This window comes from Amia ocellicauda, chromosome 2 (assembly GCF_036373705.1).
Source record: "Amia ocellicauda isolate fAmiCal2 chromosome 2, fAmiCal2.hap1, whole genome shotgun sequence".
NCBI lineage: Eukaryota > Metazoa > Chordata > Actinopteri > Amiiformes > Amiidae > Amia > Amia ocellicauda.
In genome coordinates this window covers 15,519,623-15,536,147 of record NC_089851.1, presented here as the reverse complement: position 1 = coordinate 15,536,147, position 16,525 = coordinate 15,519,623, and the positions used below count along the sequence as shown (strand labels likewise).

Sequence of the window (16,525 nt, the reverse complement as noted above, 5' to 3'; positions counted from 1 at the left end):
TCAAAAAAGTTATAAATTGATTTGCATGTTAATGAGAGAAATAAGTATTTGACCCCTTCGACTTAGTACTTGGTGGCAAAACCCTTGTTGGCAATCACAGAGGTCAGACGTTTCTTGTAGTTGGCCACCAGGTTTGCACACATCTCAGGAGGGATTTTGTCCCACTCCTCTTTGCAGATCCTCTCCAAGTCATTAAGGTTTCGAGGCTGACGTTTGGCAACTCGAACCTTCAGCTCCCTCCACAGATTTTCTATGGGATTAAGGTCTGGAGACTGGCTAGGCCACTCCAGGACCTTAATGTGCTTCTTCTCGAGCCACTCCTTTGTTGCCTTGACTGTGTGTTTTGGGTCATTGTCATGCTGGAATACCCATCCACGACCCATTGTCAATGCCCTGCAGAGGGAAGGAGGTTCTCACCCAAGATTTGACGGTACATGGCCCCGTCCATCGTCCCTTTGATGCAGTGCAGTTGTCCTGTCCCCTTAGCAGAAAAACACCCCCAAAGCATAATGTTTCCACCTCCATGTTTGACGGTGGGGATGGTGTTCTTGGGGTCATTACTCCTCCTACAAACACGGCGAGTTGAGTTGATGCCAAAGAGCTCGATTTTGGTCTCATCTGACCACAACACTTTCACCCAGTTCTCCTCTGAATCATTCAGATGTTCATTGGCAAACTTCAGACAGGCCTGTACATGTGCTTTCTTGAACAGGGGGACCTTGAGGGTGCTGCAGGATTTCAGTCCTTCACGGCGTAGTGTGTTACCAATTGTTTTCTTGGTGACTATGGTCCCAGCTGCCTTGAGATCATTAACAAGATCCTCTTGTGTAGTTCTGGGCCGATTCCTCACCATTCTCATGATCATTGAAACTCCACGAGGTGAGATCTTGCATGGAGCCCCAGACCGAGGGAGACTGACAGTTATTTTGTGTTTCTTCCATTTGCGAATAATCGCAACAACTGTTGTCACCTTCTCACCAAGCTGCTTGGCGATGGTCTTGTAGCCCATTCCAGCCTTGTGTAGGTCTACAATCTTGTCCCTGACATCCTTGGACAGCTCTTTGGTCTTGGCCATGGTGGAGAGTGTGGAATCTGATTGATTGATTGCTTCTGTGGACAGGTGTCTTTTATACAGGTAACGAGCTGAGATTAGGAGCACTCCCTTTAAGAGAGTGCTCACTGTTAAAATACACCTACCATTAAAATTATAGACTGATCATTTCTTTGTCAGTGGGCAAACGTACAAAATCAGCAGGGGATCAAATACTTTTTTCCCCTCACTGTATATTGTAACAATTGTAAGTCATCCTGGGTAGGGGTGGATGCTAAGAAATCAAGTAATAAGCACAAATGTCTCTTTGGTGCATCAAGCTGCGGCAACAATGGCCAACTCAAGCTCTACTTATCCCAGTCACAGCGATTGTGGAATCCCAATCAATGTAAAACAATACAGTACAACCGTGTCCCAATAACATCTGGACTATAGGGCTCAAACATTTTACTGGTTGGGCCACTTGAGAATGATCATTGAAAGTCTGTAAATCTGGTTCGTCTGATCATTTGTTATTTTTCTTTTCAGATGGGGAAATTTGCTGACAACACTACATTCCAGTCCAATATACCTGAAGCTGCAGATTTAATTGTTGCAATTGTGTATTCCATATTTGGTAAGCAAACTGCCAAAGTTTAAATTGAAAATGGTACCATTTTGACTGTTCCATGATAACAAATTCAAGGTTAGTGCAACAATTATCACCCTACCAAGAAGATGATTCATAACAAAGAAATCGGTTGGACTACTTTTGTCATGTTTTATATTATACAGTTAGATTTTCATATTTACAGTCAAGCTCAAAAGGTAAATTCCATTTTCATAACAAAGTCATACATAGAGTGGCATAAGAGAAACAAGGCTAAATAAATAACAGTAACAATAATTGTTAAATTGCAGTAATAGTTATTAATGAAATATACCAAATTTAATACTGTAAATCAGGGAAAATGTTGTGTGTTCATATCATCCGTCTTGTCATTTAGCTAACTGTGGTGATTCTGCTTTTGCAAGTTTGTTTTCTACTCTTATAAATATACTCTTTTGCAACCATTTTGTTACAACATGCATTTTAAACCGGACACTTTTATAATAATAATAATAAGGATTAATACAATTTCACAGATCTCTCTTTCTATAAATTATCTTTGAAAAGAAGCTTGTGAAACAATACATTTGTTTACCGGTCACTGGATTTACATAATACAAAGCAATGGACTCTCCAACTCAGGCAATATTGCATTGCACAGCCAAGGCATGAAAATTACTCAACATTACATAATTTAATGTAGAATAGCATGGATAACACAGTTTGTAACGGGTTGAGGGGCCCGTCACAAGAAAAGGCTGTATGTAGGCGAGGTCTGGTCTTGAAACATACAGTAGGAAGGCAGGCAAAGGGTACAAAACAGGCTTGCTGTGGTTTTATTGCTTCCCTTAATAGCAGGCACAGTGTCAAAAAGCAAAACAAAACCTAGCTCTGTCCGAGCACTAACTAAACGGAAACAATCCCTAACTACAAAACAAACACTAACAATAACAGTAAATGCCCGGGTCGGTGGAGCCAAACACCGGGCAGACACAAGCATAAGGGATAAGGCAGGTTCGTAGTCACAGTCTAATCAAAGTTCGTTACCAGTGGGAGGTTGTCAGACAGTCCGGGGTTTAAGAGGGAGAATGGTCCAGAAAAAGGGTCGTAAGCCAGTGAATCCGTCAACTGTGAACTTATCCCTTCTCGCTCCGTCGTCGTCTTCTCGCCCTCCTGTGCACCTTGCTACCCCAGCCAAGCATGCACACACTGGTTCGCTTCCTGCTTCCTTTTATAGGGGAAGTGGTGGGCGGGGCTATGGCCATCAGGAGCCCTGCTGGCTTCTGGGGTTTGGAGTCCTGGAGGAGATGTTTTGTAGTCTCCTCCATTGAAAGACCCGCCCTGACCCCAGCCTTGCCTCTCACACTGCCACAATTTGTATTGATAATAATGGAATGGGTGAAAGCAACTTAATTATTATATTAACTATCAAATATTTCCAACTCCTGCTTTATAGGCTATACTGCTCTCACTGTTTTTTCTTCGTAATTGTCTCCATTCCCTTGTCTTCCCTCCTATAAATGTGGAGCTCCCTAGTACTGACTACAGATACAGGGGAAAGCAAAATCAATGGGGTCTGGATAAAGATTTACTAATTTTTCTAATTCAGTGAAATATGTTTTTTAATGACATAAGAAATAAATAAAAAATAAACAATGTAACATCTTCAGAGAATGTAATGTATGTGTTGGAGAATCGGAAAATCTGCAAACCAATTCATGAAAGCGTGATGTCAGACCTAATGTAAAAGAAAGCCTGTCATTGTCACGGTCTCACAAGGACCGCAGGGCACGGGAACTAGGGGACCCAGGTGCAGTGCTAATAGAGGTGGCTGATAAGGCAAAAGGACTAGGCAAGGACATAGTCAAGGTCACAGGTGAAGGTCAGGAACAAGTAGGCTGAGCGAGGGACAGGACTGGGAGAGAGAGGACAGAGAGAGAGAGAGAGAGAGAGAGAGAGAGAGAGAGAGAGAGAGAGAGAGAGAGAGAGAGAGAGAGAGAGAAGGAGCTGGGAAGAACCAAGGAGCAAGGCTTAGTGAAGCAGGCAGGACTGACAACACTTCACTCCGAGTGAGGGCAGTGAGGGATATAAGAAGGGGATCAGAAACCAGGATGGGAGGTGCAGGGCCAATGGGAGTATAAATCAGAACACAGCATATCACTGGGGCTTGTGTTTTTAAGTGCCAATTTTAAGTGCATTTATTAACATTTTATCAGAGGTGTAAAAAATATTCGGAAGTCATACTTGAGTAAAAGTAAATAGTGATTTTAGTAATAAAGTGAATGTGGATGTGTTTGTGGATGTGTTTGTGTATGAGCCTTATAAAGGGGGCACACAAGCGATTCATTTGATGTTTTAATCCCACATTTTATTTTCCATAAATTATCAAGGTATTTTTACTGTTCCTCAATTTTATCTTGATGAAAATCATGTCCGATAAAAAGAAATGTTATTTAGGCACATATCTGGATATTACTTTCGTGTGTATTCAGTATGAACAAAGGGTAACATTGGGGGATTTATATAAATAATTTTGAGTTGTCTTAGCAAACTCACTGTTTACACACACACACACATATACAGTATACATATATCCCAAACAGTTGTATAATAAAACACAAAACAAAATAAACAATATAAAATATTGTGACAGTCACGGACAGTCGGAACCGCCCAGGCTCATCAATATGCGGAAGCCCCGAAGGCCCAGATGGTAAATGGACCCCCGAACTGTAATTACTCGCTCTTTGACAGTTAAAATGTGAGTTCACCCCTTTTTGTGTTCTGTCATCAGTGTATCTGTCCATTTCCCTTTGTGTTGTATTCGCTTTAATGTTGATCTCCTTCTCCCCCTGAAAGTGTCCGCTTGTGTCAGAGAAACCCCCCTTTATTCTTCTCTATTGTGGCAGTTCTTTCCACTGCCAGTTCTGCCTTTGTAAAGGCGAAACATAAGAGCAAGTGTGAAATAAAGAGCACGGTTTACCTTCACTCTGTGTCAGAGCCTTCCTTGCTCACTCACGAAGCTATCCTGTTACAATATGTACCCCTGTAGTGATCACATGTGTTATAATTAGGGATAGGCGATATGACTTAAAAGTAATGTCTCGATATTTTCAGAAGTTTGGGCGATACACGATCTATATCTCGATATTTCTTGTTTTTATCCAATCAAGCTACAAAATAAGACCAAAGACATTCAAACTACAAGTATTTTGTTAATAATTAAATATGCAAAAATAACAAATACTACATGCAGGCTGTCTTAGTAAATATATGCAGAATTCAACATATTACAGCGCAAGTGGTGTGTGATTACTATTACGTGTGTTATGTTATGGGATATATATATATATATATATAGACATATATACATACATACATACATACATACATATACACATGATTTACTGTCACATATCAACAACACAAGTAATAGTAATCCCGCAAGACATGCGCTGTAAAATGCTATAGATTCAGGCAGATTTACCACATCAGGTTTACAGTGGCGCATTTAACATCTGCTAGACAGGGACATTTCTTCTCTGACTGTCGCGTTTCGATTCTACTTTTCGGTAAAGCACGTGTTGTACGTGCAAAATAGTTAATAATAATAATAATAATAATAATAATAATAATAATAATGATAATAAAAGCTGTTGTACCACTTCACCATCTAATTAAACTTTCTGTTTGCATTGCTTTGCAATTTATTAAAATGCAAACAAACTATTATTCTTTAATTTTTATACACATTATATCCGTCTAAACTAGCAGGGGTGGGGGGAGCGATCGCGTATTGTAGGGGGTGCCTGCAGATCGAGTTTAGCCCGGCAACGAGAGCGGGGCGGAACGTGTGCGCTTGCGTATTAAAGTTTCTTTTGTCTATGTTGGTTACTGTGTGTCAGTTCACTGTCCTCCATGTCTGTCTGTGTTTCTGATGCACATTTGTTGCCGCATCCGACACGTGTGGAAGAACCGGGAAGAACGCAAAACGTCCTAATGACAAAAAATATTGCCGTAGAGTGAGATTTGCGACACCACGATATAAACGATAGAGCATAATATGAAACGATAGACTTTTTTCTATCGTCATACGATATATCATCATATCGCACAGCCCTAGTTATAATGTAATCTAAAAGTGCAATAAATATCAAAACAATCAGTGTTAATATGGCAAACTGCCAAAATAACTATAATAACCAAAACAAAACAATCTGATGTGTTGTTTCAAATAAACAGTAAATGCATTAGACAAAATAATAAACCAAAACATATCACTAAAACAAACAAAACCGTCTAATATATTTATTTTCTAATATTTATAAACAGCCAACACATCAGACAAACCATAAACATTAAAAAACCCAAAACAAAACCTTGTGCATTTAAAAACATTTAAAACAAAGACAATCAGTCTATCATTTCAATTTTAAAAACAAATACTTAATAAATCAATTCTGCAGAGGAGGCCCTCACAGTCCTGATGGCGATATTCTTCCTTTGTTTCCCAGTGCTGATGTTTCACTCCGGGTTGGCTCCCCCCTCCACAGGCCATGGTCGCCTCGCCGGCGCCCTCACACTGTGTGGATGTTAACAGGCGCCGGCGTCTTGTCTCCTCACAGACAAGCAGAGAGAGAGAGACAGAGAGCCAGTCCGGGTGCACATGGGAAGCTTTACTCACGTCTGTACCTCTGAGACCAGCGTGTCAGGTTGGGCTCTACTCCTGAGGAGCGGCCCTGAGGTGGGGGCCCTAGGACCCCCGGACCAAACATGTTAGGAGGAGGAGAACCTTTCAGCTCCCCCCTCCCCATCTACTGATCTTCTTAACAAGAGGGAGGGGGGGAGTAGGGGTATCTCTTCTTCTCTCTCAACTCCTCCTCCTTCCCGGAGGCCTTGGCCCCCAACATCTCTTTACATTTCTCCATGGCTCCTTCCTCCAGGTATGGAACTCCTGGAGGGTGAGACCGTGGGCCTGCCGCTCCTCTATTCCCCTTACCTCCACCGCTGGCTGAAGCCACCGCGACATCTCCGAGGTGACTAGAGGAGGCCGCTTTCTGTACTGGCAGCTTCACGATGCTCCCCCTGCCGGACCCCTGTGCAGCGCCGATATTTCTGTCTTTGGCTTTCTTTTCTATTCGATAACACCAGGCCGCACTCGTGGGATCCCCCGCCGTTCTACAGGGCGCTCCGAGCCTTTGCGCTCAAAGTAGGCCTCCATAAAGTCGTGCTGGCCTCCTGGGATTATAAGACCATCTGTAGCCAGATGAGATCTACCCAGGAGACCAGCTGGATAGAAGATTTCCCTCCCGAAAACTGCCGGTTTATCTAGGCTAACGCTACGCACGCTTGCCTCACAAACACGCAGAAAGATGTCTCCTGGATGGCTGTGAGTCGGTGTCTCCCCACCCGAGTATTCATGCACAGAAGGGGCCTGGCCCCTTATGACATCTGCCCGTACAAGGGTCGCCTGGGGAAGGAGATGGAGGCTCATATCTTTAGGGATTGCCCCTCCCCCTGCAGGGTCTGGCTCCTGTTTTCTCCGTTCCTCCACAGGTTTGCCGTTCCTGTGCGGGCGACCGCCCAGCAGATCCTCTATGGACCAGTCAGAGGAATTACATCGACAACCCTGAGGTGCTGGTGGCATGTCGTCTGCGCAGTGAAACAGGCCCTGTGGGAGGGACGGAACATATGTCAATTCAATAAGCAGGAGCTGGACCCAATCGTCATCGCGCGGAGGGGCATGGTACTAGTTAGGGATTATGTCAATCTGGAGGTCCACCAGAGGGGCAAGGATGAAGCCTTTAAGAACTGGCAAATACAAGATCTGTGGGAGCTCAGGATCCCGTGATGGGAACGGCCATCTCCCCCTGCTGGAGCCCGAGTCCAAGATCTTTTAACCACTTTTAATGAATGATTGTTTTTAAAATACGATTTGAAAAATGAATTTTAATTGTTTTAATAGTTAAAGAATTAGTTGATTTTAAATGCACTTATTTTGTTTTGATATTTGGTTGGTTTTGTTCTGTTTTTTCTTTTGTCAAATACATTGGCCGTTTGGTTTTTAATTTTAAATGCATCAGATTGTTTTGTTTTTGTTTTTTATTTTATGGTTTTATTTGTTTTATGATTTATCTGATGCATTTTCAGTTAATTTAAATGTATTTGACCATATTGTTTATTTGTTTAATGGTTTTATTTGGCAGTATTGCCCTTAATCACAAGTTTATTTGATTTATTGCACATGTTTATTTGAGTTCATGTATTTTGTTTAAGTTAATCACTGTAAGATTTTAAAAATTTTAAGTGATTTTAAGAATTGATTTAAAAAAAATGTATCATAAGTATTAAAATTTTGAATGTTTTTATTTTATTGAAATGCAAAATACTTTACCTAATAAAACAGTATATATTTTCTATTCGAGCCAGCACCTGGTCTAGTTCACCCTCCAATTGCAACGGTTCCGGGACTTTCTTTCTCACCACCGGTTGCGGGTAGTGGCTGAAACAAACGAAGAGGCACTTCTGTCTGTGGGAAATGTAGTGGAGTAAAAAGTACATTATTTTATTCATAAATGTAGTGGAGTAAAAGTAAAAGTAGCCACAAATAAAAATACTTAAGTAAAGTAGAAATACTCGAAAAACGTACTTAAGTACAGGAACTTTACACTCCTGCATTCAGTACCAAAGTGCTATGGTGGATGATGGTTCAAATAATGAGGGTGCAGTGTCTTTCATAGAATATGTGGGAAGAAATTAAATTAAATAGTTGCACTAACATTTAAAGGACAAGTCCAGCCATTTCTAAAATCACGGTTTTATATCTTTGTGTCAGTACGATACATACCAATTTTCTAGATACAGTCTATAACTTAAACAACTTTGAAAAATGTAACAATTTAAACTTACCCAATAATAGCGAATGTCAAACTCTGACATATGTGTCATTATGGTCATATAATTGTTATTTTGTTATTTTTTGTATGTGGCACGTCACCTCAGGCTGATGTGTTTGGACAGTGTTTAATTTTAAATGACTCTTGTTACTGAAAAAGACAAAACAAATACAATGCAGATTATACTGGAATAAGAAAGTTACTATTTATCTGGCAAACACACACACTGTAACATACATTACTGTGCATTAGCCAATTTATACAAAACATCTTGTGTAAGTGTTCTGGTCAAGTGATGTAAATGTTGCAGATTTTTGTTCCCTTTTTGAATGTAGGACTGTTTACTGCATGAACAACCTCCCCTGCAGATCAATCTCCTCCTTTGTTGGAAAGTAGGAAAGAATAATGCCAACAGTTTTTCCTGCAGCCGTGGGTACAGTAACACTTCATGTTGTCTATGGAAACTATAATTACTATCAGGGAGTAAGACCATGAAACACTAACACTCAGCTCGTTTGATAATAGTTGCTGTGGGGAATATGAAACTGGTGATTCTGTAGTTTTCCCGCTACCCAGGATGTTATGACACAACACATCCGGACAATCTGAAATAGCATTCATATCGGAATTTGCCATTTGCCATTATTGGGTTATACATTTTACATATTTCAAAGTTGCTTAAATCATAGCATCAATGTGGAGAAGTGGTATGTATCTTACTTACACACTATAACGACACATAAAACCTTGATTTTAAGAAATTGTTGGACTTACCATAATACCTGTAGTGTATAATTTAAATTCAGTAGTACATAAGATTTGCATGCCCGTATTTTACAATCTTATTATTTATGTTTTGCAGAGGATTTGACATAACTGTTATGCATCACATGGATACGTATGTTCAAACATAAGGGTAATGAAAAGCATTTGTATTTCTGAAAAAATGAACAACTAGATCTTTAACAGGAGCTTTACTCGGATGATGTAAATCCATTGGAACTTTTAAAATGTAGTTGAGAACTGGATGCAGCTGTATTTAATCTAACTTCATAAGACTGTGAAAAGTCAGGTTAGTTTGCTTGCTTGTAAATCAATGTTTTATTTATTCATATTTTTAATCCTTAATTTGTGGAATAAGCATAAGTCTACCGACCCCAGCTTCTTGTGTGGTTTTGTGTTTTATATCTGTTTGATTATGTGCTATTGTAATGTGCTTGTTGTGTTTTTTTAGGTATTTGCTCTTTATTTGGAAACAGCACACTGCTCTATATTTCTTACAAAAAGAAACATCTGTTAAAGCCAGCGGAAATTTTCATTGTCAACCTTGCCATCAGTGACCTGGGAATGACTGTGACTTTATATCCTCTAGCGATAACATCCAGCATATCTCACAGGTAAACACTGTTTTCTGAATATAAATGAATGTTCTTCAATGTTCTGTAGTGAATGCATTAACCATGTGATTTGAAAGTTAACAGGATGTGAAAAGGATTGTAGATACATTATGTAACCAACATTGTATTGTATATTGTGGTATTTTCTAAAACTCAGCTATATATGCTCTTTAAACATTGACAGACTAATATTAAAGAAACAGTCATTCATCTCAGAACTTTGTTATAAAACGTATAAGGCAAAATAAGTGTGTGTGTGTGTGTGTGTGTGTGTGTGTGTGTGTGTGTGTGTGTGTGTGTGTGTATTCATATACAGCTCTGGACCACTCCAAGTTCAGAAATCAGTGTTAAGTGGTCTGTTAATTTTTTCCAGAGCTGTATATATATATATATATATATATATATATATATATATATATATATATATATATATACACTCACCTAAAGGATTATTAGGAACACCATACTAATACTGTGTTTGACCCCCTTTCGCCTTCAGAACTGCCTTAATTCTACGTGGCATTGATTCAACAAGGTGCTGAAAGCATTCTTTAGAAATGTTGGCCCATATTGATAGGATAGCATCTTGCAATTGATGGAGATTTGTGGGATGCACATCCAGGGCACGAAGCTCCCGTTCCACCACATCCCAAAGATGCTCTATTGGGTTGAGATCTGGTGACTGTGGGGGCCAGTTTAGTACAGTGAACTCATTGTCATGTTGAAGAAACCAATTTGAAATGATTCGACCTTTGTGACATGGTGCATTATCCTGCTGGAAGTAGCCATCAGAGGATGGGTACATGGTGGTCATAAAGGGATGGACATGGTCAGAAACAATGCTCAGGTAGGCCGTGGCATTTAAACGATGCCCAATTGGCACTAAGGGGCCTAAAGTGTGCCAAGAAAACATCCCCCACACCATTACACCACCACCACCAGCCTGCACAGTGGTAACAAGGCATGATGGATCCATGTTCTCATTCTGTTTACGCCAAATTCTGACTCTACCATCTGAATGTCTCAAGAGAAATCGAGACTCATCAGACCAGGCAACATTTTTCCAGTCTTCAACTGTCCAATTTTGGTGAGCTTGTGCAAATTGTAGCCTCTTTTTCCTATTTGTAGTGGAGATGAGTGGTACCCGGTGGGGTCTTCTGCTGTTGTAGCCCATTCGCCTCAAGGTTGTACGTGTTGTGGCTTCACAAATGCTTTGCTGCATACCTCGGTTGTAACGAGTGGTTATTTCAGTCAAAGTTGCTCTTCTATCAGCTTGAATCAGTCGGCCCATTCTCCTCTGACCTCTAGCATCAACAAGGCATTTTCGCCCACAGGACTGCCGCATACTGGATGTTTTTCCCTTTTCACACCATTCTTTGTAAACCCTAGAAATGGTTGTGCGTGAAAATCCCAGTAACTGAGCAGATTGTGAAATACTCAGACCGGCCCGTCTGGCACCAACAACCATGCCAAGCTCAGAATTGCTTAAATCACCTTTCTTTCCCATTCAGACATTCAGTTTGGAGTTCAGGAGATTGTCTTGACCAGGACCACACCCCTAAATGCATTGAAGCAACTGCCAAGTGATTGGTTGGTTAGATAATTGCATTAATGAGAAATTGAACAGGTGTTCCTAATAATCCTTTAGGTGAGTGTATATATACACCCATAACATCTGTGGACACACAAGCTATTACATTTAAGCAGAGGCCTAAATAAGGTGCAGATTTGAACAAAAAACATCAAAATCATTAGTCAAAACATATTGATGAAGCGATTGTATTGATCGAGGAGTTGTTTGACATGTCCACCACCAGCCGTATATATATATGTCCTTTTAAGTTGTACACAGTTTTTTACATACAAGGCACTCTTTCTTTGAAAGATCACTCACACTGCCTTTATTAATATATAACTACAGCACTTTTATCTATTTCTGCAGGTGGCTGTTTGGTAAAACAATATGCTTAATCTATGCATTCTGCGGGGTTCTATTTGGAATTTGCAGTCTTTCAACACTAACCCTTCTTAGCACAGTGTGTTGCATGAAAGTGTGCTATCCTTTGTATGGTAGGTAACTTTTTAATAATATGCCTTCCCACAATGGTATACTGCATGGAAAGTACTAATGTAAAGTGTAAGATAAGCAAATCAGTAGTGTGAACATTTGACTTCCATTTCATAAAAAATATTTTTCTGAAAAATGTAATCATATATAAACAAGATTTTGATTTGTTTAAATTGGCTCTGTGCTACTTTAATCTTCAGGATATATGTATATATATATATGTATATATATATGTATATATATAAATATATATATGTTTCATTGTATCTTATATATATATATAAGAAACAATTAAACATCTATTCACAATGTAATATAAATGGATTAACAGATACAATTTTGAAAAATATTTTTCTGTAATTGGTCAGCTGCATATTAAGTATTAAGAATAATTCGGCAATGACTTGGAGAGACCCAAAACTGTTGCTGTGATTTTCAGAAGAGCTATCACTTTGAAACCTTCCTTCTTTCTTTTCGATTTGCAGGGAACAGATTTAATTTTGATCATGGCCGCTTGCTGATTGCCTGCGCCTGGGCATATGCACTGGTCTTCGCATGTTCTCCATTGGCCCATTGGGGTGAATATGGTCCTGAACCCTACGGCACAGCATGTTGCATTGACTGGAAGTCCTCCAATACAGAGGCAGTGGCAAAATCATACACTGTAGTACTTTTTCTGTGTTGTTTCATTATACCTTGTGCAATAATCATTGCTTCTTATACACAAATACTGATAACTGTAAAAGAATCCAGGAAAGCCGTAGAACAGCATGTATCACCACAAACAAGGATGACAAATATCCAGAGCATCATTGTAAAGGTGAGTGCAACATGATTTTATGATTTAGTAATATACTGAATACTACTATATTAGAATATTGCATGTTGCTGATTATAAAACAAAAGCTTGAAGTTGAGTTCATACCTAATTACCATCATGTATGATAGGGAAATACATCACATGACATGAAATCTTAATTAGGACAATTATCACCATACACACAATCTGTTCATAAGAACAGTTTGATTTAATTGTTGAAATTCCCAATGATACCTATAAACTCAATTGGACGTGAACAAAACCCAACTGAAACCATGAGCCAAACATGCAAACCTATTTGTAAAGTACAAAGTACTGTAGTTCATGAGTTGCATGCATGTGTGAAAAACATGACTATTTTTCCATGAAGTTCCCATCAACTGCAGTACACTTTTACCAACGCTGAAGCAGGCTCTCTATACCAGTGTTGTAAAACGACTTGTAAAGACTAATGAGCCATTCACGATCACTCTCCACCATGTCAGTCATTCTCAAAATGTTGTCCATGTAGTCTTTCCTTATCAGGCCAAAGAGGTGGTAATTGCATGGTGCCGATGGATGGGGATGAATGGTCCATCCTATGGCTCTAGTTATGGTCAAGGAGTTTTTACAAATAAATTTAACATGCAATATACCTTCCAGTTTTTGCTGGATTGCCTCACTCATGTTACATTCTGTAACTGTTGACTTATCAGCACACCCATAGAATCTGTTCATTTCCTTGAGCTGTTGGCAATACATTTTTTTTGTGTGTGCATTATCTTCATGATAGTTAAAGTGAGAACTAGATCTTGTAGGTCAATATATAAATGAAAAAACTCACACATTTCTTTTCAAAGCACTGATGTTAATGTTTGTATTCATCACATGAAAACAGGAAGATGGGAACACAATAAAACCATGTTGCTATTGGATACAACAGGCACTATAATTCACAGTGACCAGTCACAGCCCCAGGCTCATACACTGCTCTATGGAATAATGATTCCGACAAGCATGACAATGTTATATCTTCCCATATAGTAATGAATTAAAATTATAACTAGATAGATATTATTATAAACAAATGTCATGAAAGTGCATTATTTAGTTATCACAGTAGAGAAGTGGGTATACACATACTTGCCCATACCCTCCAATACATCTCTGTGTAGCCAAACCCCAGCTGTGTAGTCATGGTCAGGGGGCGCAATCATGGATCCCTGTAGATCATTTCATTTCAGTCCTGTGTTTCATGTAGTGTTGATGTTTGTCATAACACATTTTAATTGAATAAGTACATAATTCAACAGAAATATCATATTAAAAAGTTATTTTAAAATGCTCGACAAAACATTAACATTTGATTAAAAGGACATTTTATGGTAGAAAATAAGCACTTAAAACTTTACAGCTGTCATAAGAAATTATTTATGTAGTCAAGTTCTCGCGTAAGATAAGACATAATGCTTTTCAAATTCAGAACATGTGTGGTTCAAGGAGGCTTAATGAAATACATAATCTCTAAAATTGTGCTTTCCAACACACTCTATTAATATGCTATGTTCAGTGGTTTATATGTTATTATGAATATAATATTTGATCATATACTCTGCTGTAAATTTTTGCATTATATAATGTCATGTATCATGTCATAGTGACTGCAACAAAATTGGAAGGAAAGCTACATTTCAGTATTTGCAAAAGTTTTCTGAAAAATCAACCTATTATTTTCTACATTTTAATATAGTAATATTACATACCAGAGAGCAATGTCTGAGTGTATAACAATGTCCATGGTACTGTCTACTTTTCTGTACCATCTTTCAACAAAATTGTAATCCCAGCATATTTTATACAGATAAATTAGAGACAGGTAGAAGAAGAATAAGGGGGATATATATGAAATGTGTTGAAGGAAAATATAGAAAAAACTATTAAATGACAAATCTAGCTCTAAAATATAGAGCTCAAATAAGCATTAAAGTAATTGAGTATATTGTAATTTGGTTTAGATTTTTTCCAACATGGTCTATTAATTGTGATCTCTGGTGTTCTTGTAACTTCAGAAAAACATTTAAAATTGAATACAAGATTTTGGACATTTGCACTTGATGAATACCATAAACACTATTTGCCCTAAATAGATCTGTCCACCTATTGTTAATGTTTTTAATCTTAACTGGGTGATTGTATCTTGTAGAAGGAGACCTGTGAATGACATAAACACGTTGAGTTCTAAATCTGCTTTTTAAAATTACTGTTTTATAAAGACTATCATAATATGACGTATTTTACAATTTGTTTTGTCCCTTCTTTTTTTAGCTGAGTGTGGCAGTTTGCATTGGCTTCTTTGCTGCATGGAGTCCTTATGCAGTGCTGTCCATGTGGGCAGCTTTCGGCTATGTCGAAAATTTTCCTCCATTAGCTTTTGCAGTGCCAGCTGTGTTTGCTAAATCCTCTACACTTTATAATCCCATCATCTACCTACTGCTCAAGCCAAACTTCAGGAACATTTTGTCCAAGGATTTTGGAGTGCTACAGCAACTGTGTCTGAGGAACTGCTTCTGTGTGAGGAGCTTACAGAAATGCAGCTACAGGTCAATCATAGAAGTCAGCTTAAAGACCTTAAAAAGGAAAAATGGATCCAGTACCACCTCTGTGCATTTGGGCCATGGCTGCTCAAGCTGTACCTGTGACAAGTGCAGTGACACATTTGAATGTTTTAGAAACTACCCAAAAAGCTGCCAGGTAAACATAAGCACTGTGCAAATTACTCTTCAGGAAAGAACTTCACTGGAGCCAATACAGCAACCAAAAATGCGCCAGACTGCCAAGAAATCGGTTAGAGTTGTTGTCCGAGGGAAAAGGAGTTCAGAAATTAACAGCTTGGAGATAACACTGGAGACGGTGCCAGCACAGATAAGAGCTGCTAATCCATAATGTCTTGTGTATATGTTGGTATACTTTTTTAATTATTTTTTTATCTCTGTATTTGTTTTTAACTTTCACCAATGTGAATATTGTTAATGTGAATCCAATGCTACATTTTTGTATATGCATAAAAGAGGGTAAATCAAATATTTCATTACATGAATGTTTTAAATCAATCTGTGCCATTTAAAAAAAAACACTTCCAGTGTCTTAATCCTTGTTAAGGCATTTTAGTTATTAAGATTATTTACATTCAATACAAGATGTCAACAACATTTTTTATCAAAGGACTCCGTTTACAGCATTCCTATTTATTATTTATTATTTTGTGTTATTTAACTGTATGTAACTGGCCTTAATGGCCACATACATGAGATAAAGGACTATTTATTGAATGGTATTTTATACTATTTATGCCTACTGTACTAAGGACAAAATTGACTGAAATATTATTTTGTTTGTTTTATTGTATATAAAAGAAAACTGTCATTTACAGTTAGGCTTCCTTTATAAGATTTAAAGTTGCACTTTTTACAAGGGTTATTTTGACTTTTTTATTTTTTTAGCAACATATAGTAGAAATACTTAAGTTGAAAGAAACTTTGAAAACTTTGGTGTTAACTTTTTATAGTTTACTAAAATAGCATTTTGTGCATCATTTCTCTGGGCATTTTGAGATAAGTCGATACAAATATCATACCTTGTTCTTACTACCTCTGAATTGTGTTCCATTGTATTTCATATACACAATGACATAATATAACAAAACTTTGCAATAAGCATCTATAATT

The 16,525-nt window shown here is 38.3% G+C and overlaps 1 protein-coding gene across 1 annotated transcript; it reads left to right on the top strand.

Moving 5' to 3' along the window:
- The first annotated feature begins 1,579 nt into the window (after nucleotides 1-1,579).
- On the top strand, nucleotides 1,580-15,743 carry opn7a (opsin 7, group member a). Its single transcript, XM_066689644.1, has 5 exons — nucleotides 1,580-1,667; nucleotides 9,771-9,933; nucleotides 11,876-12,003; nucleotides 12,487-12,821; nucleotides 15,126-15,743. Exons 1-5 carry the CDS (start codon nucleotides 1,580-1,582, stop codon nucleotides 15,741-15,743), a joined length of 1,332 nt encoding a protein of 443 aa, XP_066545741.1.
- Nucleotides 15,744-16,525: the final 782 nt, after the last annotated feature.